Source organism: Hemicordylus capensis, chromosome 1, assembly GCF_027244095.1.
Source record: "Hemicordylus capensis ecotype Gifberg chromosome 1, rHemCap1.1.pri, whole genome shotgun sequence".
Taxonomy (NCBI): Eukaryota; Metazoa; Chordata; class Lepidosauria; order Squamata; family Cordylidae; genus Hemicordylus; species Hemicordylus capensis.
In genome coordinates, this window is record NC_069657.1 from 248,220,754 (window position 1) to 248,246,544 (window position 25,791).

The window sequence follows — 25,791 nt, forward strand, 5'->3', positions numbered from 1 at the left end:
CTGCTTGGCCAGATATGGGCACCATCTATGGGATGTCCTATTTCAAAACTCAGCAACAATGTCGCTGCAGGAATTCCAAGAGAACTTCAAAAAGACCTATGAAAAGGCGACAGTGGTGACTAGACATTTACTGAGCACTTTTAAACATGCTGCAGAGATGGAGTCTCAGGCGATGACAACTGCTGTGACTCTATGCCGCCATGCATGGCTGCGCTCCACAAGCCTGCAGCAGGACATGCAAGACAGGGTCGAACACTTGCCATTTGATGGTAAAGGACTCTTCGCCGAAACTACGGATGTGACAATGCAGTCTTGGAAACAGTCTAAATTTATGGCTAAGACTTTCATAACTACCAGTACGAGTGGCTAGGGATCGCACAATTGCTTGTATGGCAGACAACAATATTGCTCAGGTTACAGACAAGAGAGAAAAAATTATAGGAAACAATATCAATGAAACAAGCCTTATGGCCAGCTCCAATGGGGCCAGAAGCAGACTAAGGACCAGAATAAGCAGTCTCTTTGATGGCCAGGTCCATCCGCTTCCACTATGCACAACGACACACTGCAAGACAACACAAGCTTTAGCACCCAAGGCCCAAACCACCGGCCTTGTGATTGCCAAAATCAAGTTGGCAAGCCATGCTCAAGCATGGCACAACATAACATCAGATTGGTGGGTGATGACCATTATAATGTCTGGTTATGCTATAGAGTTCAGAACTTTGCCACCCTTTCAGGGAGTGAGATACACCAGACCAACCCAGGTGCTCCTGGACGAAGTGCAGGTGTTATTGGAAAAGCAAGCAATTGTGCAAGTGGAACGGGTGGACATGATGCGGGAATTTTATTCCTGATATTTTCAAATCCCCAAGAAAGATGGGGGTATACAAGCAATTATGGACTTGAGGGACTTGAATTGTTATGTGGACAACAGAAAATTCAGAATGATAATCTTGCAGGGAATCCTACTGGTGCAGGAGGAGTGGGCAGCGACTTTGGATCTAAAAGACATGTACTTTCATGTAGAGATTCGAGAAAACCATCACAAGTACCTGCGTTTCACAGTAGGAAATACAGCATACCAGTATGTAGTGCTGCCGTTCGACCTGTCCACGGCACTGCATGTGTTCACAAAGGTGATGGCAGCGGTAATAGCATTCTTAAGGACAGAGGGCATAGTTGTTTATCCCTCTCTGGACGACTGGCTGCTGGTCAATGACATGAAAGAAGGGTTACGTTCACAGATCCTCTTTGTGCTCCGTCTCCTGGAGGACTTTGGCATCACAGTGAATCTAAAAATTCCAGGTTAGACCTCCAGAGGCGGGTAAGTTATATTGGTGTGGAGCTGGACATGGAAGGAAAGAGGGCTTACCTACCAGAGCCCAGATATCGACAAATCAGAGAATTTGTTCTCGTGTTCCAGAGCCTACCACGACAGCCAGCGGAATCGGTACAGCAACTCTTAGCATCATTCAATACAACTGTACACAATACTCAACTTCATATGAGACCTCGTCAAAGATGGTACCTCAGCAGCTTTCAACCATACCTGGACAGTCAGCGGAAGATACTAACGCTACCACAGCCAGTGTTGAAATCGTTAGACTGGTGGGCAAAGTTTGCCAATCTACTTGTGGGTGTGCCTTTCCAACCACTCACACCGGTGTGTGGGCTGACAACGGATGCCTCCCTTTGGGGGAGGCATTACCAACACCATCAAGCGCAAGGGCGATGGTCGGAGCAGCAGAAGAAGAGCCACATAAACTATCTCGAACTCCTGGCGGTGTTTCTAGCGCTAAAGGTGTTCCAGCCACTGTTGCAAGGGAGAGTAGTGCAGGTCTATCTAGACAACAACACCACAAAAACATACTTGAACAAGCAAGGAGGGACCGTTTCATGCTTTCTTTGTCAATTGAGTCAACGGATTTGGTGCATAACACACTCAGTAACCCCGATGGCATTGCATATAAAGGGGGAGGACAATGTGTAGGTGGACGGCCTCAGTCGGACGTTGTTGCACAACCAACACCACAAGTGGGAGTTAAATATGACCTACCTGAAGAATGTATTCAACGACTAGGGTTGGCCAAGGATAGATCTCTTTGCGACTGCTGCAAATGCAAGGTGTCGAGCATACTGCTCACGTGCAGGAATCGGCAAGAACTCCCTAGGGGATGCTTTCCAACTCGAGTGGACCAGGGGCCTGTATTATCTGTTTCCGCCTCAGCCATTGATAACTTCTGTGGTATCTCAGCTACTCAGGGATGCCACAAGGGCCATACTAATAACGCCTTGGTGGCCCTGACAACAGTGGTTCCCGGTGGTACTGCGACTGTCCAAGGGGATGTATCGCAGGCTACCAAATCACCCCAACTTACTGACGCAGAATCGCGGGACGATTCAACATCCACAGCTAGAAGCATTAAAGTTAACTGTGTGGTGAATAAATTATTAAATAAGATTCTATTAAATAATAGGAAGCGGTCCACAAGACTAAATTATACTAGCAAGTGGAAAAGGTTCAAGCTATATGCTAAATGACATAGATTCTTCTGTAAGAGAGCCACGATCAGACAGATAGGTCTGTATATGACGACGCTTAAAATGACGGGCCTGGCGAATGTGTCCTTATGAGATTGGCGGCAATCTCATCTGAGCACAAAGGATGGGGGACACGACCGTGTTCTCCCATCCGGACAGCAAGAAATTTCTAAAAGGCCTAAATAATTTGTTCCCGCCATTACAACGGCCACATCAACAATGGGATTTAACATTAGTGCTACATGCGTTGGTGCAACAGCCATTTGAACTGATGGTGCAGGCTCTGTTGAGACTTAAAACATTGAAGACTGTCTTCTTGATTGCGATCACGACAGCAAGAAAGGTTAGTGAATTGGCCACCCTTTGGGCGGATCAACCCTATGCACAGATATTCCCAAATAAAGTAGTGATGCGGTTAGACCCGCGGTTTTGGCCGAAGATCTCGACTGACTTCCATATCAATGCAGATATAATTCTGCCTACTTTCTTCCAAACTCCGGAGACTGAGCTGGAGAGGTCTATGCATGCACTGGATGTGTGGCGTGCGTTGCTATACTACTTGGCAGCTACAAAGCACATATGCACCTCAAGGAAACTCTTTGTGATGTACAAGGGGAAATCTTTGTGATGTACAAGGGGAAATCTAAGGGCCCGCTTGTTACGTGACAGAGGCTGTCACAATGGATTGTTCAGTTAATTAAGCTGGTGTATACAGGACAGGGGAGAACCCCACCGGAGTCCATTACAGCTCATGCCACGAGAACATATGCATCAGCAGCAGCTAATCTAGTGGGCATTTCGATGGCAGAAATATGTAAAGCGGCAACCTGGTCTTCTGAACAGCCATTCATTAAACACTATGCTATTGACTTAAGACAGACGAGGGAAGGAGAGTTCGGATGTGGCATCCTAAAGCAAATCCTGCCTTGACTGTTGAAAGGACCCACCACCTGGGTTTGTTTATAGCCGGCTTGACACCCATTCCTTATGAATGCAATGGATCACACTCCAGATAAACAGGTTGCTTACTTGTAACAGATGATCTGGAGGTGATCAGTTGTATTCATAAAACCCGCCCAACGTCCCCTCAAGGATGGAGAGACAGGGTGAGGAAATGTCTAAATGCTTGTTGAATAAGGCAACTTACGGTCCTCCAGAAACTGACTGAAGTGTGCCCTAACTGCCTAGGATAAACGAAAGCATGGTCACGTGCTTGGCAGTTCAGGCCAGCGCAAGCAGCTAGCTAATCGATCCGAGAGGTCCCAGAACCCATTCCTTATGAATACAACAGATCACCTCCAGATCATCTGTTACAGGTAAGCAACCTCTTTTTCCACACTCAACAGCCCTAAATTAAACTGACTCTTGTAGAATCACTAGCTTTTAATGCAGTTATAGTGAGTTAGAAGGGGGAAAAATATTACAGTTCTTTTTGCAGTTCAAAAGGCAGCCCTGAAATAGTTACATGGTCTGTAATTAACAATCCACAATCCACACATGCTTATAGTTCAGAGTGATTGTTAGCACAGAGTCTGGCAGTGACGTGCCAAGATATTTCTGTGTGAGTAAGTCTATGAGGACTATGGAGCTATTCACAGGCGCAGACAAAAAAGGAAGCCCAGCCTGGTTTTGACTGCATATGTGTACCACCAAGATCGGTGTGTACTGACCCCCGGCAGCGCCTCAGGGGAACATCTGCCTCTGGAGCCACCCTCTTAAATGGGGTTAAGAGAGCAAGTGATCTTTTAACCCCTGCCAACTTCACGGAGGGAAGGGGGGATCCCACAATGCACTGCACACTCATGCGCTGCATTATGGGAGCTCAGGGTGTGGGGGGCAACATGGGACGGTGCATCCCGGCACCCTGACCCTCCAAGATACCAGCAGCAGCCACTAATCATCTGGGTGGACAATTCCAACCCAACAAACAGGAATGGATCGTCTGCAGTGTGTGAAGCTTTTTAAGGCTGCCTCCCTGCTTACCCTGTAGCCCTTTCTCAATGATCGTGAGAAAGGGCTCTATGTATGTATTAAATTGTTGTTGTAAATAGAAAGTAGCATCATCACTTTAAGGATTGAAACTCATTCTCTATCCTGTTAACAGTTTGATTTTGTGGCTTTAAAAACAGTCAAGCATAGACTGTCTCCAAGGGCTATTTTATCGCTTAGGAGAGAATGATAGAAGAGGGCAGGTAAGGTATCTTGACTTGTGATGGTGAACAAATTTTTTTTCATAGCAAAATATTATTGTAGCTGCAATGCACATATTGCACGTTGGAAGTAATAGATTTACTAAACAAGTAAAGGTTTTTATTTGTACTCTCTGGACTTTGTCCAACATCCTACAGAGGTCTGATATCTAATCCCCTAACCCTCCCCACCTGAACCAATATTTAGAAAGTTAAGGGGGTTCTTCCCCCCACCCCCCGCAGTGCTAAATAACTTTGCCTCAGTGAATTTCAGGACTCAGCCAACATTTGGCTAGTACTCAAATAATTTCAGAATGAAATGCAGGTATCTGGTAATTAAATTGGTAATACTTATCAAAACAGCATTTTCAGTATAGAAATAATATTGAGTAGAAAGCAAATGACCTATCCAGGTAACAGTCAGCAGAAAGGCTTTGAATCGTGTGCTTTTAAAGGATTACATTGGAACATTTTGTTTTATGGTGTTCTGTTCTGAGGCTGATTTATCTGAGTTATTGTTTTCTGAACTGATGTGGCTTCAAAATATTTTGGCTCTGAACCATTTCAGAGCTCCAAAAGGGGTTGGAAACTATTTTTGATAGCTCCTGATTCATGGCATGAACACCACTACTGATAATATATGGAGTATATATAGTCTTCAGACCTTATGTTTTGTGAAATTTTTCCTTTGGGTGCCTTTTGGGCACAGAACTGGCTATTAAAACCATATATACACTGTATAAATACAGAATTACAGAAATGACATATTACAGAAAAGGCATATTAACAATAGTAACCAATCATCTAACTGGGTGGGGGGGGGAAGCATTTTGGTTACTATATGTCTTCCCTGAACTTAAGCCCCATTGACTTAATTGGGACTTGCAAGTAAATGGGCCTAGGATAGCTTGGAAAGATGTTATCTTGGTGAAATTCAACAGGAAGCTGTAATCCTGGCATTGATATTTGTTTGCTCAGGTGACACAAGAGCAGAGGTCCAAGATGGACAGGCCAGCTTTCGGAATTTGGTTATCTCCAGCTTCTGCTCAAATTGTTATCTCACTTTCAAAGTTACTTCTCCTCCAGGTAAGAATAATGTCCTGGTGAACATTCTGGGAGCCTGTTTCTGTAGATTTCTGAACTAGAGGTGACTAATAAGAAAAGAGAGAATTGTGCTGGATAGCTCAAGAAAACATCAGCCCAGTGTGCAGCAGCTGTGAAAAAGGCAACTTCTTTGCTAGGGATTATTAGTAAAGGGATTGAAAATAAAGCTGCCATAGCCAGGGATCTAGGAGTTTTGCAAGCAATCCCTGACTACCAAGTGAAAGCTGGAAGAGTTGAATTTGGATTGACTCAAAAATGAGACAAAATATTTCCCATTTTCTTTTTCTTTCTTTTTGCTGGTGGGGGAGCTCAGCTTATTTCCAGGCCAATCTGATACAAGCTATAGCTGCCTCATCTATTTCTAGGCCACATAGTACATTTATACATGAGTGCTGCAAAGAGAAGTCCTGGCTCACAGCTCTTTGAGACTGTCAGTGTTAACAAATGGAAGGATAATCCTGTAATTAAGGTAATACTATAGATATTGTATTTGGCTTTCCAAAATGCTTTTAAGAATGTCCCCCATGAAAGTCTCCTGAATAAACTTCATGGATTAAAAGAAAGATCCTCTTATGGATCAGTAACTGGTTAAAAACAGAAAGTAGAGCAGGAAGAAATGTGAAGATTTCCATTTGGAAATGCAAACTGAACTTACAAAGGCATCTGGAAGAGCATCTTTTGAGACAGAAAGACCCACTTCCATTTAATCTTTGGTTGCTCAGTGCAATTGCAATGCACATTAAACTGCAAAGGGATCTTGAAGGAAGTATTTTGGTAATTCAAAAACTGGCCATTACTTAAAGGACTACTGGCAGAAGAGACTTGGAGTGGCTACACTCCAGTGTGTGTGTGTGTGTGTGTGTCTGTATAGAAGTTTTTGTACAGTTTGGTTAGCGGAGCTTTGGGGTTGAACAGGCTTTTCTCTCCTACAGTTTAGGAAGAATCCCTTGATTTGTCTAGTAATCTCTAACATCTTACACATCTGTTAGTGCTTTTATGTGTTTTTCCTGCCTTTATGAGCAATAGTAGTGTCTAAAATTAGGGCTAAAGTTAAATGTGTTGCTTTGCTTTGTTTTTTGTTGTTGAGCTTGTCTTTGAGAACTGATGCTGTTAAAAGGTAGTGAGCTCATGAGGAGGATGTTCTGGTTTGTGGGGTGGATGAGGTTTGAATTGGCTTGTGAAATGGTTGATGTTTCCCCAACTTTTTGGGGTAAAGATTGAATCATTTCCAGGAGAGTTCAAGCTGTGTATAAGAGAGCTCACATAACCCCAACTGGAATACTGCTGTTTACCTGTGATACTGATCATGGTTTCAGTACTTCAGCATAATGCCAAGTCAGGTGAGGTTTGGATTTATATTTCGTTTGGGCCTGAAATTGTCTCTTTGAGTCTTGAAATATGTGCTTATAGTCACTTTAATTGTTTTCTGCATTTTTCGTTTTTTTCCAGGTGCTGTATTATCTGTCAAATCCAAATCTTTTACTGTATACCCTGTTGCTGTGACAGAAAAATCTGCCCTAGTCTTTACTGCTGTGTTGGGTTCTATAGCCTTTGTACTTGTGTTGGGTTCTGTTGTTATCTGCTGGTTCAAGAAACGCAAAAGGAGCAGTAAGTTGCACAAATGTAAGGTGAAGTCTGTCTGTACATTGAAAACATCTTCTGGGGTTGACAGAAGGCACAAAAAACCTAGGAAGCATCCTCCAAAATACCACCAAAGAGAGACCAAGTCTCCAAATGTTAGAAAATATATTTTAATGGTAACCCAACATGTTTCAACCAAAAAGGCCTTTTTGTGGGGCAATTTTTTTGCATAAACTTGCAGGAGATCGCTAGTAAAAATTAAAAACCTTAGTAGCTGCTGTTGGATCTAAACTAGTAAAGTGTATGTTTTTTTAAAACCAAGATCTCTTCCAGGTTTAAGTAACATAATTGCCCCTGAAGAAGGTTGTTTTGGATGAAATTTGTTGGGGTTGACAGAAGGCCAAACATGTTACAGTGTGATTGAGAATAGCTGGCAACAGGAGATTAAAATTCTTTAATTCTTTGCTAATGTTTCTTGCATTGGCATTGCACAGGTGCCTAGGGATCAGCAGGTGTGTTTCATGGCTACTTTGCAGCACCCTATGTGGACTCTGACAGTTGTAACCTCTATTTCATCTATGCTATCAGGAGTGGGAAAAGGTTCTCAGTGAGCGAAGTAAAAGGGGATATAGTGTAATAGTTATAGTGTTGGACTAGGACCAGGGCATACCAAATTCAAATCCCCATTCAGCCATGAAATTCACTAGGCATGACTCTGGGCCAGTCACTGTCTCTCAGCCTAAGCTACCTCATAGGGCTGCTGTGAGGATAATCATAACCATGTACACCATGCTCACAAGGCAGTATATTTCATTGCTATATTTTTCTCCTACAAGGAACTCAAGGCAGTATATATTGTCATTGCCCCCCCTTTTTTGTTAACATAAACTCTGTGAAGTAGGTTAGATTGCGGTAGCAAGCATGACTTGTCCCCTTAAGCTAAGCAGGATCTGCCCTGGTTGCATATGAAAGGGAGACTAGAAGTGTGAGCGCTGTAAGATATTCCCCTTAACGGATGGAGCCACTCTGGGAAGAGCATCAGAAGGTTCCAAGTTCCCTCCCCAGCATCACCAAGATAGGGCTGAGAGAGACTCCTCTCTGCAACCTTAGAGAAGCCACTGCCAGTCTGTGTAGACAAAACTGAGTGAGATGGACCTATGGTCTGACTCAGTATATGGCAGCTTCCTATGTTCCTATGAGAAATAATGACTAACAATAATACTTAGGGTGCATACAGTTCTTTTTGAGTGCTCAAAGCACTTCATGTGTATTATCTTTAGATCCTTACAACCACTCTGTCAGTCTGCTTGCTGAACCTGCCTACTACTTCAGTAGTCCAGACACCACCTCTCTTCCCCCTGCACTGGCTCAGCTTCTGGCATGCTCTGCCCTCTGGGCAGCCCAAATCACTCTTTACAGCTCCAGCTGTGGTGGGTGGTGTCCCTCGCGATCTCCTTCTCTCTCCTCTGCTGTCACTTCAGCACCGTCGGCTGCTGAGGTGAGTGGAGTGAGATTCAGTGTGTGGCATAAGATGCAGCTGACTCCGGGAGAAGAGGGACAGCATCTGGGCTGGTGAAGTGGGTATGAGGCTGGCAAGGAGGGTGGGGTGACATCCACACCATCTCTGGACAGGGCCTGGATGACTGGGGGGGGGAGATGTGGGGCAGTGAGGAGGCTGGGGTGACATCACACAGGAAGCTCTCCCTGCATAGTCCAGTTTCATTTTGCTACACCAGTTCTTGAGACTAGCCCACTGTCTGTCTCTCAGTAAGCTTCATAGCTGAGCAAGGACTTGAACTTAGATTTTCCTGGTCAAATCCTGATGCTGTGTCCACTACTCCATAGTAACTCTCAGTGTGCAATCGCAGTAGCAACTGATGTGGAGTTAGATCTAATCTGCCGCCATTTTTCACATTGTTTGGGGGCATGAAGTTGACTGCAGTCTCCATTTTGGCATTCTAATGACTTTATACCAACTTTGTATGCAGACTGATAGCTGTCAATTTTCTCATGGTGATCAGATTTATACTTTATGAGTATAAAGTCTTGGGTGGTTCAAAACCCCAAATCAAATTAAATTGTATCTTGCATATCAGTCTCAGCTTGAACAGTGGAGCTGAGTTTTTAGGGTGTGGACAGAGATGTGGGTTTTCCAGAAAAAACTGAATTGGAAATGTTCTAGAAAAGTTTCAAAAAAAAATTCCCATGCACATTTCCCCCAATTTGCATTAGTTTTCTCCTCAAAAACATTAATATACAAGTTTTCCTGATTCACTAAATAGTGATCTGATGTGACTTGTTATTTGGCCTATTTATATAGTAAAAATAACGCTTTCACCATATTAATCCCCCCTCACTGTATCTCAAATGTTTTTCAAGTAGCCACATAGAAATATTAGGCATGGAAAATTTTTCACAGAAAAATTCAACATGGTAAAGTTTTCAGAAAATAATTCCACCTCTGGGTGTGGAAAATGTCAAAATGTGAAGTCTCAGTTTGAAATAATCTTTTTAGTACACTCTAATTTTCAAAGTTCATTATCTGTCAAAACCAATGCATTGAAATGTAAGCATTAATTAAAACATCAGGTGTTTATACAATTTTTGACTGAAATTTCAGTAAAAGTTAGATGTAATGATGAAAGCTTGCAGCAATTCTAATTAAATTGTTCTGATTATTTAGATGTAGAAAACATTATTGAACAAGCACTGAAGAAAAGGAAGCATTCCCAAATCCAGGCAAATCCCCACATCTTGCATGCCCATCCGTGCAACTCCGTGAGAGAGAATAAACACAACACTCCCGCTATGAGAGAAGGTAGGCCAACTGAATGCAGACATGAAGCACCTTTCACCGCAAAACCTTTTTTTACAGATGGTAGGTTAAACTTCTGGCCTGTCGGGATCTGAGCTGGACTTTTCTGACCCTGTATTAAACATTCCTCAGTCTCAGATGATGCCCATCAACTAGCTGCAGCCTGGTTGGTTTTTGAAGCTATTTAGCATGTCTCTGAGGAAATCCAGGTGGGCTTTGCAACAGGACTCCAAATAAAGGCTGCCTTTACAGGGAGGATGTTTGGCTTGGTGCTGTAGGCTGGTCTAGTTGTCAGCTTCCCATTCTCGCTGCCTCCTGCCGTGTGTTTGCTTGACCTTCCTGATTCAGCTATTCTCAGGCGCTTTTTGAGAGCAACCTTGAAATAAATAAATAACAACAACCACCATTGGGCAACATGATGCTCAGTCCACAATCGGTTGCAATGACCCACTGGGGCTCCTGCACAACTTCAGAGGCAGCCCAACGGAAGGAGTGCTGTGCTGTTGCCCAGAAGCGGTTTCTAGGCATTCTGCAGCAGCCCTGACACTACGCCTTTGAAGTTGTGCAGCAACCCTAGCAGGTCACTACCGATAATGATAATTAATTAATTTCTATTCACAACATGATTCCGGATTGCCTGGAATCACCCATGTAACTTGTTTGGAAGGCGAAATGAGCAACAGAAAGAGGAAAGCATGAAAGCAGAACAACCACAGTCAGAGGAAACAGTGATACTCAACAGGAATATTTAGGCAATCAAAGTCTTTTCCAGGAGCTATTGCTACTCTGCTGAAATAGCTACTACTTAACCTGAAAGTAAGCCAAAGCCAAAGTAAGCCAAAGAAAACTGTCTGTGTGTGTCTTCCCACCTCATTCATACACACACACACACACACACACACACACACACACACACACACACACACACACGTATGTATGTATGTGTGAGTATATATATGTGTGTGTGTGTTTGTATGTGTAGATATAGATATAGATAGATATACATAAGCTGTTCTCTGACCAGTAGCTGTACCTCAGTGACTTTCTGCTGCTTTGCTGTCAGCCTATCAACAAATTTGTTATAATTAGCAAGTATTTCTTTTAGCCCTCTCTCAAGTTATTTATTTGCTCTGCCTATCTATCTCCTTGTTTTCTTTCCGTCAGTTTTGCATCTTGATTTCGTTCACGTTCCCTCCTTCCCACCCCCACTCACTTCTCCCTGGGCCTTTTATGGCCACAAGAATTCCGTTAAAACGTTGCAACCAGTGCCTGGCGAAGATCCCCTCCGTGGACAGTCATTCTCTGTGCCTTTCTTGCCTAAGAGAATTGCACCATCCTGACTCCTGCTCTGTCTGCGGGGGATTCACCAGGTAGGCCCGTTATAATCGGGCTGGCAATGTGCCTCTGCACTCTTTTGTGGGAAAGAGCACTGCTAGCGAGTTCCTCTGCTGCCAGCATGCCCGATTTGAACACCCCTTGTACTAGGGCTAATATGCAGTCTGTGGGCGATGCCCGGTGCAGTCGTACCTGACAGCGCTTCCGACCGCGCTCCATGCTCAAGCCTTGGCAATTATGCTGATAGCACTCGCCACGCCCTCAATTCTGAAGCAGCAGCCCCTGCTAGGAACATAGGAACATAGGAAGCTGCCATATACTGAGTCAGACCATTGGTCTATCTAGCTCTGTATTGTCTTCACAGACTGGCAGCGGCTTCTCCAAGGTTGCAGCCAGGAATCTCTCTCAGCCCTATCTTGGAGAAGCCAGGGAGGGAACTTGAAACCTTAAGCTCTTCCCAGAGCAGCTTCATTCCCTGAAGGGGAATATCTTGCTGTGCTCACACATCAAGTCTCCCATTCAGATGCAACCAGGGTTGACCCTGCTTAGCTAAGGGGACAAGTCGTGCTTGCTACCACAAGACCAGCTCTCCTCTCCTGCTGGAGATGCTGAGTCCTAATTCTGCACAGCAGCCAATCCCTAACATGGCTGCGCTCATTCATCCTACCCTGAGTTAGGAGGTGGTGCCATCTTCCCTATTAGAGATCCCTTGAAGCCTAAGAAGAGGGTGGCGCCCTTGTTCGTACTGGAAGCTAAACCAACAAAGATCACTAAGAAGGCCACCACTCGCATGGCACTAGGGCCATCAATAGTACCTGTGACTTTGGTACCTAAACAAAAAACAGGATTTGAAACTGTTCACACATCCCTAGCACTCTGACTCAGACCCAGTGATTTTTGCTGAACCACTGAACTCTCCTGTAAGTGTACACTCTAGAAACCCTTGTAGCAGAAGCCTCAGCCAGTCACCTGGACCAGACAAATTGGGGCACAAGAAATGCAGACATCATTCAAAAGAAGATCTTACTCCCCAAGGGAAAAGCACACCTCATCCCTCAAGATACTCTTCCTCTCCTGAGGATGGCTACTCTTTTCACGAGAATGAGGGCTCCAAGTCTAGACATCATTTTGCTTAATATTATGTTAAGAGGAGAGGAGAACTGGTCTTATGGTAGCAAGCATTACTTGTCCCATTTGCTAAGCAGGGTCTGTCCTGGTTATATATGAATGGGAAACTTGGTGTGTGAACACTCTCAAATATTGCCCTTAGGGGATGGAGCCGCTCTGGGAAGAGCAGAAGGTTCCAAGTTCCCTCCCTGGCATCTCCAAGATAGGGCTGAGAGAGATTCCTGCCTGCAACCTTGAAGAAGCAGCTGCCAGTCTGTGAAGACAATACTGAGCTAGATAGACGTTCCAGTGGTATTACCCCAATACCTATGCTGGCTCAAGTGGTTAGAGCAGAGTGGGAGAAGCCTGCATCTATCCTGGCCACCTCCAAGAAATTGGAGAACATGTATAGAGTCTAGCAGAGAGATACTGTTTTTCTGACAAAACACCCTGTCAAAAAGTAGCTGTCGAGTCTGCGCAGACTAGAAACAGGCAACGACTATTATCTACCCATTTTGACAAGGAAGGGAAGAAACTGGACATGTTGGGCAAAATGTTTTATTCAACAGCTAGCTTCTTATATGTGTTGCAATCCATCATGCCTGCTAGGCATGCTACCAGCACTTCATCCTAGAGAAATAGGAGTCATTCCTCAATCAGCTCCAACAAGACCAGAAGGATGCTGCCCTAGTTCTCCTGAACCAAGGCCTACATGTACACTGTGCAGACTGCAGATCCTGCTCTGTCTACAGTAATCTCTTTGCGGAGGCATGCCTGGTTGGGGTCTTCTTCTCTGTTTCAAGGGTCCAGGGCATGCCTTAAGGGCTTACCCTTTGAAGATGAGGCACTGTTCTGCCAAAAGACTATTGATACCCTGGGTTCAGAAGCTGCATTCCATGGCAAGGTAAATGGGATTCTCACTAGTTTCAACTTCATCTGCACCCTCTACTTGAAAGAAATTTTTGCCATCTTATTCACAATCCAGGACATCATCTTATCACTCTATTGATTCCTTTCGACAGCAGCACCACTACCCAAATCACAAACCCACTGTGTCACCTTCCAGCTCTTGAACACAATCTGCTCTCAAGTCTAAGACATCCTACCCCAAAAGACAATGATGCTGCCATGCCTTCCCTGTCAGTCTACTATCAAGCATTGGTAGCTATAACATCAGATGTGTGGTTCTTGGCTGTTGTCTGAAATGGCTATGCAATCGAGTTTCAATTCTTACCCCTTTTCTCAGGAATTTGGGTGACACCGCCTTCTCAAGACCTCCTTCAAGAAGTCAGGTCATTGATACAAAAAAAGAGTCACCAAAAGAGTGTGCCACAACCATCACATGGGGTTTTATTACTTTACAGTTCCCAAGAGGGATGGAGGACTGAGGCCCATCCTAGACTTGAGAGGTGTGAATCACTTTGTGCGCTACAAGAGGTTCCGCATATTTACCATCCTTATAATTCTGCAGCTCCTCTTTCAAAATGTCTGGTTTGCGTCCATAGACCTGAATAATGCTTACTTTCACATTTCTATAGTACTTCACCATCGTATAGTACTTCACCATCATCTATAGTACTTCACCATACTTGAGATTCTGCAGAGGTTCCCGAATTTACCAGAATTCTATTCTCACTTTCCAAAATTCAGCTTCCACTTATTCATGTAATTATGGCTTTTTTGGTTCCATGTACATATATTTAAATTTTTATAGGGAAGATATATTATATGCTCTATATTATATTTAGAATTTTAAGATATTTGACATATCTGTTAACTCTTGAAGCTAGAGATCCTGTTACTGCATTTACTCTGCATTCTTATGGGAGAATTAGGGCCCATACTGATATACCATTACTTGGTGAGATATCAGATGTTTGAACCATCCTGATCCTGATCATTTTTCTAAACTTGGAATCATGATAACACTCTCAATCACTTTCTTTAAATTTTGTAATCATTTTTCCTGTTACAATATAGCTCAGATTTAGCAGCAGTGGTTCATATTGGTTCCAGTGGTGAAACCAATGGATAAGCTGACAACAGTGCCATGGAGTGAGGAGAAGAAACCTTTCTGTAGGCCGGGGGGGGGGAGGGCATGTCGTGAGTTTATGCAATACTGCCACAATACACTTCTAGTTCATGAAGTCACTCATATACTTACATTATACTTACCGACTGGAGATTTCTATATCAGGTGGTATAGAAATACAATCAATCAATCAATAATTATCTTTTTTGTGATCTGAAAACATTGTTTGCATATCAAAACCATGAAAAGTTTGGGAAGTTTGCAAGAGCAAAGACACTATTAATTTCAGTTTTCCAGATTTCAGCCTAGAAAGTGGTAGTGTTCCCTGTAATAACACCAGGGTTACCACTTTCCTGGCATTTGAATTAACAGGCTTTTCACACCTTGCCTATACCAATGTGTGACAACTATGAAAAAGGCCAATTCCATGCTAGGGATCATTAGGAAGGGGACTGGAAATAAAACTGTGAATATTATGATGCCCTTATACAAAACTATAGTGCGGCCACATCTGGAGTACTGCGTACAGCTTCAGTCACCGTATCTTAAAATGGATATTGTAGAACTGGGAAAGGTGCAGAAGAGGGCAACGAGGATGATCAGGGGCCTAGAACACCTTCCTTTGAGGCAAGGTTACCTCACCTGGGGCTTTTTAGTTTAGAAAAAAGACTGCAGGTAGACATGATAGAGGTTATAATATCATGCATGGTGTAGAGGAAGTGGATAGGAAGAAATTTTTCTCCCTCTCACATAACACTAGAACCAAGGGTCATCCCATGAAAATGGTAGCCAAGAAATTTAGGACCAACAAATGGAAGTACTTTTTCACACAACGCATAATCAACTTGTGGAATTCTCTGCCACAAGATGTGGTGTTGGCTACTAGTTTGATGGCTTTAGATAACTTCATGGAGGAGAGGTCTATCAACGGCTACTAGTAAGAAGGCTATAGGCTAGGGATGTGCAAACCGGTTCAAATTCGAACCAGGGTGGTTCAAAGGTTCGAATTTGAACCGAACCAGGGGGTGGTTCGATTTGAACTGGTTTGAACTGGTTTGAACTGGTTAAGACATCCAAAAATTGGTAGGATGGTAGCTGGAACACAGGAGTACCTGTCATCCAAACCCCAAAACAATCAGACACTCGTACGATTTTTAATGAATTTTTGAAAATTATTTTTATTTTTTCTCATAGGGTATAATGGGACTTGAACCAGGCCATTATACCTTATTGTGTAGCACCCATGGGTGCCAACAACCACCCAATCCCTGAAGCAATCAGACAGTCCTACGATATTTTATGAATATTTGAAATATTTTCAATTATTTTTCTCATAGAGTCTAATGGGACCCGAACCAGTCCATATCCCCTATTTTGGAGCACCTAGGGGCACAAAGGCGGGGTGGGTGGTAGACAGACAGGGGTGCCTACCACCCACAAAGCCCCAAGGCAATTGGACAGTCCTCTGATTATTGGTGAATTGTTAAAGTATTTTTGAATTTCTCATAGAGAATAATTAGGATTGCAGCAAATGTATAGCTTCACGTCGGGGGGAAAGGGGTGTCTTAGAGTAGAGTGTGGTGGGTGGCAGTTCCTAGGGTGGGCAAGGAAGCTATCACAATTATTTGAAAGGAATTGGGCAAAGGGATGATTTTTAAGTGATTTTTGAAGTTTACCGGTCTTTAGGGTTTTTCTCCATAAAGAAGCATGGAGATGTCAGCAAATGTATAGCTTCACGTCGGGGGCAAAGGGGTGGCCTAGAGCAGTGTGGGGTTGGCGGTAGTGCCAGGTAGGGGCAAGTAAGCTACCTGAATTTTTTCAAAGGATTTGGGCAGAGGGCTGATTTTTGGTGAATTGTTGAAGTTTACGCGTCTTTAAGGTTTTTCCTCATAAGGTATAATGGAGCTTTCAGCAGCCCCATAAGTACACTTGGGGGGTGCTGGGGTGGCCCAGAGCGGGTGGTGGTGTAGTGCACATAGGGTGCCAAGGTTTCTGTAGTTTCTGAGGTATTCTGAGTTTGGATTCTATGATAGCAAATTAGAGTGGATTCATGGTGTCTCATTGAAAATCTCATTATACCCTATGAGAAAAAAATTAATTGCTTTGGGGTTTGGGTGGCAGGTACCCCTGGGTGCCAGCTACCATCCTACCAATTTTTGGGTGTCCGAACCAGTTTGAATTCGAACCGAACCAGGGGGTGGTTCAGAAAAAAACAAAACTGAACCACCCCCTCCTGGTTCAAACCCGGTTCGAATTCGAACCAAACCGGGTGAACCGGTTTTGTGCAGATCCCTACTATAGGCCACCTCCAACCTCAGAGGCAGGATGCCTCTGAATACCAGTTGCAGAGGAGTAACAGCAGGAGAGTGGGCATGCCCTCAACTCCTGCCTGTGGCTTCCAGTGGCATCTGGTGGGCCACTGTGTGAAACAGGATGCTGGACTAGATGGGCCTTGGGTCTGATCCAGCAGGGCTGTTCTTATGTTCTTTTGTTCATACTTTTAGAGAAAGGTTTCAGCTGCATCATAGAATATGGATTGGGAAAATTATCTTGCTTCCAGATGATCTCCTTTCTTCTGTAGGACTTCAAGAGAAGCAGGGCTCTGTCAGGATTCGAATCTGGAAACCCTTTAAGGATGGACTCCGGGAAGCTATTCTCACAAACCCGGAAAACTGGGCTAAGGAAGGCCAGCCTGGTTTTCCATGGTCAAGTGCAGCACAAGGGGGCCACGCAGCTCTCGGCTGCTAGCCCGCCTAATTCCCCACCCCTAAAACAAGGTTAGCAGACCTAGCGCTCCGCTAATCCCCTTTCCCTGATTGTGAGTCACCTCGGCGTGGCTCCGCACTGCAGTGACTCATGAGGAGATCCCCGGCCAGGAGGCTAAAACAAGCCTCCCGGCATTGCGGGGTCCTGAATACTTGTGCAGGGCATTTGGGGACTTCTGGGGCCCAACTGGCCCCTGATCCCTGCTGCCCCAACTGGCTCTGTGACAGAGCCAGTAATCATGTGGGCGGTTGATCCAGCTGTCCAGGGTGGAGGCAGTGATCATCTGCGGCAGGGTAAGCACTTTCAGGCTTCCTCCCTGAAGAAGTGGGTAGCCTCCTGGAGCGATCATGAAGATCGCTTCAGGGGCATCTAGATTAGAGCCATTAACTAAATCTGTCAGAACCCTAAAGCCAGTATAAGGGTCAAATAACTATTTATCTGATAACTTCTCTTTTTCTATAGAGGTAAGGGAGGGCTTTCCTCTATTCTTTCTCTTGTTCATGATAGCCTTTGGCAATGGCAGTTAGGAATAATCAGGACATGGAGGGGGTAGATAATGCAACACAAATGAAGTGTTTTTGCGGGTGATGTGGCTTTATGTGTCAAAAACCCTCCTGTGTCCTTGCCATAAAGGAAATCCACATCTTAGGGCAAAGTTTCAGAATATAAGCTTAATATTAATAAAAAAGAAATATTAAATGTTACAACCATGGATGAACTTTAAAAGTCTCTTCAAGCTAAATTTCCTTTCAAGCAGCTGGATAAATCAGTGAAACATCTGGGAATGTATCTTAATATTAAAGAAATCATCAACTTGAACTATAGTACAGGTGGCCCTAGTTATTCATGGGGGTTCTGTACTCACATATAGGCGCAAATATGGAAACCGCAAATAGCAATCTCCAGGTCTCCAGCAATGCCCCCCCCCAACCCCTAATTCCTCCAGTTTTAGTGGGGAGGAAACAAGATTTTTTAAAAGAGCCTAGAAACCACTGATAGGTGAAGATCAGCTATATTTGCACCTGCACATATAAAAACCAGGTCTCTAGGACCTCACTGTGGATATACAAAACCGCAGTTGCTGGGACCATGGATAATAAGGACCACCTTTACATTCTATAAGATCGTAAAAAAGTATGATTCAGTGTAATGAGGCTGGGCATTCATGGTTTGGAAGTCTGGCTATTGTACAAATGGATGTGCTGCCTAGACTGTTGGTTGTATCCTATACGATTCCCCAGCACCTTCCTAGATTGTTTTTAATTTGTGAGAAAAAATGAAATGATTAATTCATCTGGAATTAGAACAGACATAAGGTTACAGTCTCTCTTTTATAAAGTAGGTTTAGGGGTATCCAATATCCATTTGGATCATTATGCTTCTCAATGATTGTAGTGACTGGATAGGCACAATGACCCTGATTAGAGCACATGTTTTGCTTGCAGAAAAGGCCAAGTTCAATCCCTGGCACCTGCAATGAGAGGGCTGGTGATGGCAGGTCTGGTGAAAATCTCTGGCTGAGATCTTGGAAAGTTAGTCAAAGTCGACAAAAGTGTGCTAGATGGAAACAGTTGGAAACTAAAATAGAGAGATAATACCATACATGTACCTTAAATCCCTTTTAGGGAAGACTAGGGAAGTAACTTGCCTAGGGAGCATCTTGAAGTTACTGGTTTGAATCCTCATTGGTATGCTTCCCAGATTATGGGAAACACCTGTATCAGGCAGCAGTGATATAGGAAGATGCTGAAAGGCATCATCTCACACTGTGCAGGAGATGGCAATGGTTAACCCCTCCTGTATTCTACCAAAGACAACCACAGGGCTCTGTGGTCTCCAGCAGTCAACACCTACTTGATGGCACAACTTTACCTTTAGGGGATATAAATCATATTCTTAATAGCAGAAAGGTGGAGACAAAAGCTTGCTCCTGGTGTTTGCCAATTCCTACTTTCATCTCTTACCTACATTTTGGATGCATGCACGCCTGGTACTTCCAGCCACATCTGGCTGATGATGGCAATGGGGCAGCAGGGAGGAACGCTGCTGCCCTGAGGGGCTTTAAAACAATGGAGCGCTGGCATTGGAAATGCACCAGGAGGGGTGAGTGCACCCTCCCCTGCCTTTAAGGGAATACCCCCACTGCCGCCAAAACACGGTGGAGCTGTTTCTGGCCCAAGCCTACTTAACTATATGTTCTTTTTGTGGTCTTTGTGCGGTCACACCTAATTGGAACTATGCATGTGCAGAACCTCATTCAGAACTTTCTGGAGCTCAGCTTCAAGAATTTTGGCGTAAACCTCCATAGAGGGAAATCTCATATCCAAATGGGCATGGCTTGCACCTCCTTAAACAGGTGCAGTTTAGGGATGTAATTATGCACAGAAGAGGAGGAGTAATACTTCAGTGTCTGATGTGGAGGTGTCCAGCGACTCCTCTTATGTGGTTAGGTTGGATCAGTTGCAGTTTGTGACTCCTGAAGATTTGGACAAGCTGATTGGAATGGTGTGGCCAATCACCTGTTCTTTTTACCCTTGTCCAACATGGCTTATACTATCTGACAGGGGGGTTGTTGTAGAAGGCCTGGTAGATATTATAAATGCATCTATGAGGGAAGGTAGGATGCCTCTGTGTCTTAAGGAGGTGATTATTAGACCACTTCTGAAGAAGCCTACCTTGGATCCCTCAGAGCTGAGCACTACAGGCCTGTCTCCAACCTTCCATGGCTGGGCAAGGTAATTGAGAGGGTGGTGTCCTCCCAGCTTCAGAAAATCTTGGAGGAAACTGATTATCTTGACCCATTTCAAATTGGCTTTCGGGGTAGAGACTGCCTTGGTCAGCCTGATAGATGATCTCCAATTGGGAATTGACAAAGAATGACTCTGTTGGTCCTTTTGGACCTCTCGGCGGCTTTCGATACTATTGACCATAGTATCCTTCTGAAGCATCTGAGGGTGTTGGGAGTGGGAGGCACTACTTTGCAGTGGTTCCGCTCCTACCTCTCGGGTAGGTTCCAGATGGTGTCCCTTGGAGATTGCTTTTCTTCAAAATCTGAAATTTTGTATGGTGTCCCTCAGGGCTCCATATTGTCTCTGATGTTGTTTAACACCTACATGAAACCTCTGGGAGAGATCATCAGGAGATTTGGTGCAGGGTGCTATCAGTATGCTGATGACACCCAAATCTATTTCTCCTTGTCAGGATCATCAGGATAAGGCATAACCTCCCTAAATGCCTGCCTGGAGTCGGTGATGGGCTGGATGAGGGATAACAAACTGAGACTGAATCCAGATAAGATAGATCTACTCATTGTGCAGGGTTGAAACTTGAGAGACGATTTTAATCTGCCTGTTGGGGTCACACTTCCCCAGAAGGAACAGGTATGCAGTCTAGGAGTGCTTCTTGATCCAAGTCTCTCGCTAGTGTTCCAGTTTGAGGCAGTGGCCAGAGGTGCCTTCTATCAGCTTTGGCTGATACTCCAGCTGTATCCATTTTGTGAGACGAATGACCTCAAAACAGTGGTACATCTGCTGGTAACCTCCAGACTGGATTACTGCAATGCGCTCTATGTGGGGCTGCCCTTGTATGTAGTCCGGAAAGTACAGTTGATCCAGAATGTGGCAGCCAGGCTAGTCTCTGGGTCATCTAGAAGAGACCTTGTTACTCCCATATTGGAGCTACACTGGCTGCCGATATGTTTCTGGGCAAAATACAAGGTATTGGTTATAACCTATAAAGCCCTAAATGGCTTGGACCCTGGGTATTTAAGAGAATGTCTTCTTCATCATGAACCCCACCACCCACTGAGATCATCAGGAGAGATCCATCTGCATTTGCCACCAGCTTGTCTGGTGGCTACTCAGGGACGGGCCTTCTCCGCTGCTGCCCTGAGGCTTTGGAATGCATTCCCTAGTGAAATAAGAGCTTCCCCATCTCTGATGGCATTTAAAAAGTCTTTAAAGATGCATCTGTTCACCCAGGCTTTTAATTAATATTGTTTAAATTGTTTTAATGTTGTTTTAGAATATTGTTTTAAAATTTTTAAATTGTTGTGTTTTAAATTTCTTGTTTGTGGTTTTTAACTAATGTTTTACTTTCTGTTTTTATTTTGTTGTAAACCGCCCAAAGATGTAAATTTTGGGCGGTATAAAAACATGATAGATAGATAGATAGATAGATAGATAAAATAGAGCGTGCAAAAAGGACCAAGTTCACTTCCCAGCACCTGATGGCAGGTGTGGGAAAGACTTGTGCCTGAGAGCTTGGAAAGATAATCAGAGCAGACAACACTAGGCTATATGGACTCATGGTAACCTTACTGAGTAACCTTAGAATATGCCCTTATAAGCTTCTTTTCTTTCTTGCTGTAATGAGCATAAAAAAGATTGGTACTAGGCAGACAAGGCAAAGCCAATATATACTTGTGGTACTTGCAAATTTTGATCATGGCTATATGAGTAAAACATTAATTGAATTTATTCTACACTGTGATCTTAAGGAAAGGGGAGTTGAATATGATATGGTTGGATCTAAAATGAGCAGAAGGAAAATCGTCACTAGTGCTCTTTTGCAGATGCTTGCACAAAAACTCTATAGCTCATGCTTTTGTTTATGCAAAGCAAAATAACTTGTACAAGTTGTGGTGGAAGCAGAAGATTTCTTGGGATTTTGATTCACTTTTCTTGTATAACACTCTAGCATGGTGTAAAACAGCTATTGTGAGCAAAAGAATCTTTACCAGGGGCTATAATGAAGGGCAGATGGATTCAAGAAACCTGAATTGTCTGGGACCTGGGGGGGGGGGCTGACTCACCTCTCTCCCCTCCCTGCAAGCTCTACCCAGCCGACCCTCATTTCCAGTCATATTCATTGCCAACTGCTCATGTTTTGTTCATTCTCTCCCTTTCAACGAGTTGGGAAAGGAGCTTTGGAGGGCCTTCTGGGTCTCTGGCCACCCCCCTTGCATATGACATTACACACAAGGGGGCGTGGCCAGAGCCCCAGAGGGTCCGCTTGAGCTCTCCAAAGTCAATTTCCAAGCTCATTGCTAGGTGTGTGGGCGAGGGAGAGAATGAACAAAGCACATACAGCTGGCAATGAACAAGGTTGGAAAATGAGGGTTAGCTGGGTGGATCTTGCGGGGAGGGGCTAAGGTGTGTCAGGTGGCCCCCCAAGAGCTGTGCAATTCAGGTTTCTGGGTGGTGCTTCATTGCTCTCTGGGTGTTTTTCCTTTCTCTCCCTCGAGCTCAGGAGAGGAAAAGGGAAAAACAGGCACACCAGAATGAATCGCCAGCTGGGAATGAGCTCTGGCCATGCCCCCTTGCATGTGAAGTCACACACGGGGTGTTGAGAGTGGGCATGTATGCTTTGTGTATGTGCGCGCGTGCACACACACCAGCAAGTCTGCCGGGGAGGGGGCCAAACACGGACCTCCTCTCCCCTAGCTACGCCCCTGATCTTTACATCCAGTGTTTTATTTATTTATTGTATGTGTTGATAAATGATGTGAAATTCCAATCATGTTTTAAAAGAAGAATCTCAATACTCTGATGCCATTGTTAAAGTAATCTTTGCCTGAGAATTGTAACTGCAATTTGCATGCTCTTGAGTTTGCCAGGGTGCTTTTTCAAACAACCGTTTTGAACATATGTTCACTGCTGCTCCTTTATTTTAGGGGGCCCCCCATGCTGTGTATGCTGACAATGGATTTAAAATCCCAGTTCCAAACCATTCTTCTACCCAGTTGCCATTCTTCTTTCTGTTCTGTGGGGTCTTTAAAATGTATCTCTATTTTAAGGTCCTCCAGTGCATATGTATATTGCCCCAGGGAGTGCAGCTGATAATGATTCCCATCCAGCCATCGCAAGTTACATCACCTCTTCACATCACCTGAGTGACTACTTTATGGGTGGAGGTAGGGCAGGAGCATGGGTTTGAACCAGCTACTTAACAAAAGGGCAGACCACAGTTCTTCTGTGCTGGTTACTCTAACAGCAGAATGTAAATAAGGGATTACAAGAGGTTTTCTGGTCCTAAACTTGTTGCTTATGTAAGAGGCAGAGAGAGGCTAGTTTTGAGTTTCATCTTATTTTAATTAATATTTATCACAGAAAAGCAGAAGGAGCAAGAGAGGAAATGCTACAGTTTATATGTTTTGATATTTGCCATACTCTTTCAAAATACAGCATTCAGCTGTGTGCCTTAGGATACATATCTGCTATAAATTCATTTTTTATCTAATTTGTCTGAGATCTAAGCTTCCTGTGGAGGTCTGAGATCAAAGGATCTGATTCTTTCTGATGTTGGCTCTGACATGTTATGTGTGCTGACTTTAGTTCTGTCTATAAATTCGCAGTGGGAAGCTGCCATTCTCCCTTGGCACCTTTACATAGTGAACTTTCATTTCGGCTGGTGAGGATGACAGGTACCACATTGATTGGAGCCATCGTGTAAATAATTAATGGGCAGATTCTCTCTCTCTCTCTCTCTCTCTCTCTCTCTCTCTCTCATAAAGGTAATCCAGTCCTTTAGACTCTCTTTTTCAAAGGAATTATTGCAAGACCATTAAAAAATCCCAGTATGTTCAAATTTAAACAAGAATAACAATATCTTAAGCAAATATAATATGCATGACATGGAATGTCTAATGTCTGAATTCCCCTCCCTGTTAAAAAGATGTTGGTTTTGGAAACTGAGAAACCATCAAAGTTAGAGCTATTTTTATTTTGTATATGCCAACTAATTTTTAATTCCCATGAGTGAGCCCCAGATTTTTGATCCAATAATTTTTAAAATGGTATTAACTTTGGTTGAGGATGAAGGGTATAAGACAGCATCATTCAGCTTATAACTTAGTATAACATAAATCAAATTAAAGATTAGTTCTGCTTTAATTTAGTTATGCCAATCCAGCTGTATAAAGACACACTATATATGTTCTCACAATGAGAAGATATTATTTCCATTTTTTTCTGGTCTTAGAATGTGAATGTAAAGCTACATATTAGGAAATACAAAAATAGTCAAGACCAACCTGAAACATTGCCATAGTGCATGGAAAGGGAAATGCAGTTGCCTTTCTATTGTCTAGGCATTGGTGTGCAGAAAACCATATGTCCCATCATGTACCCTTGGGATAGTTGTAGAGCAGCCATTGAGAACAAGAATGTATTCAATTAACTGGAAGTCATGTTATTTCTTTAACAGATCTGAAACTGCATAGAGAGACTGAAAATACAGCAGAGCCATTAAAGAAGTTGCATCAACGAACATTTAACAGCCCATCAGTGGGAGTGGTTAAGAGTGTGAAATATGGTGATCGGACCCATGCTGAGAAATCCGTATGGGGTTCTGTAGAGCTTCAGCAACTTGACATCAAGGAACTTAATGAATGGAAGGAGGCCAATCAACATATATTTGACTATGCTCAACAGAAAGAAATGAAAGAGGGACAACTGAAACAAAAAAGACATTTAGAAAAACCTCCTACAAGGTCAGGAGGAGGTGTGAGGGGGAAGCAACAAATTATAGTGGTGTGAAAATACAATGCTTCCTGGGATGGAATTCATGAGAAAAGTGATCAAAGCTACAAGATCTGAATTGCTTCAGTGATTTTAAGAAACAAACAATGGAATCAATTCATCTTAATTGTTAAAACCAATCTGACACTAGGGCTATTCACACAAAGCCAGGCTAGGTGGCGCTGCCCTGCTGGGATCAGGCCCAATCCCCGCAGTTCTCACATTCAGCCTAACCAGGCTGGGCTTCCCTAGCCTGGGTTAGGCTGAGCGTGAGAACAGCCTCATTTACTAGTAAGTCATGTACTGTGCCTCTAGCACAAGTCACTATAGCTTGCTTTAGTCGATTTGGGGATAACCTATCTTTGGGGATAACCTATTCTATTAGATATTGAAGATATTCTTATTATCTACAGATGCTTCCTTGATTTTTTACCCTGTTTCTTTTATGCAAGTATTTGATGTAAAGTTGTAAATGAATCACTGCTCTTTGTTCATTTGCTCGTTTGTTTAGCAGAGTTTTGTTAAATAAATAAATGAAAGATGAACTTACTATAGATCCTTAAATTGTAAGAATATTTGTTGAAACTAACATTTCCCATGATCAGGAAGGTGAACCACAGGCAGAGATTTTAGTTAGTACTTTTCAATAGTTTGCTTTATTTAATAAGATCTTAGAATAAGAACTGATTTACACCTTACTTTTACCACAGGGATCAGAACCCCACAGAGCAAATGCCATTCTTGCTCTCCTGGCGTATAATTTTCTGGAACTCATTCCATGAGCTGGTGCAATCAAGT

At 43.5% G+C, this 25,791-nt stretch overlaps 1 protein-coding gene across 1 annotated transcript in view; it reads left to right on the forward strand.

The window, feature by feature from the left end:
• Positions 1 to 25,549, forward strand: part of PKHD1 (PKHD1 ciliary IPT domain containing fibrocystin/polyductin) — a 436,391-nt gene extending 410,842 nt beyond the window's left edge. The window contains exons 57-60 of the mRNA XM_053273219.1: positions 5,712 to 5,819; positions 7,287 to 7,460; positions 10,102 to 10,236; positions 24,680 to 25,549. Of these exons, the coding sequence (XP_053129194.1) occupies positions 5,712 to 5,819; positions 7,287 to 7,460; positions 10,102 to 10,236; positions 24,680 to 25,011 (749 nt within the window). The 3' untranslated portion in view covers positions 25,012 to 25,549. The remainder of the gene's footprint in view (positions 1 to 5,711; positions 5,820 to 7,286; positions 7,461 to 10,101; positions 10,237 to 24,679) is intronic.
• Positions 25,550 to 25,791: the final 242 nt, after the last annotated feature.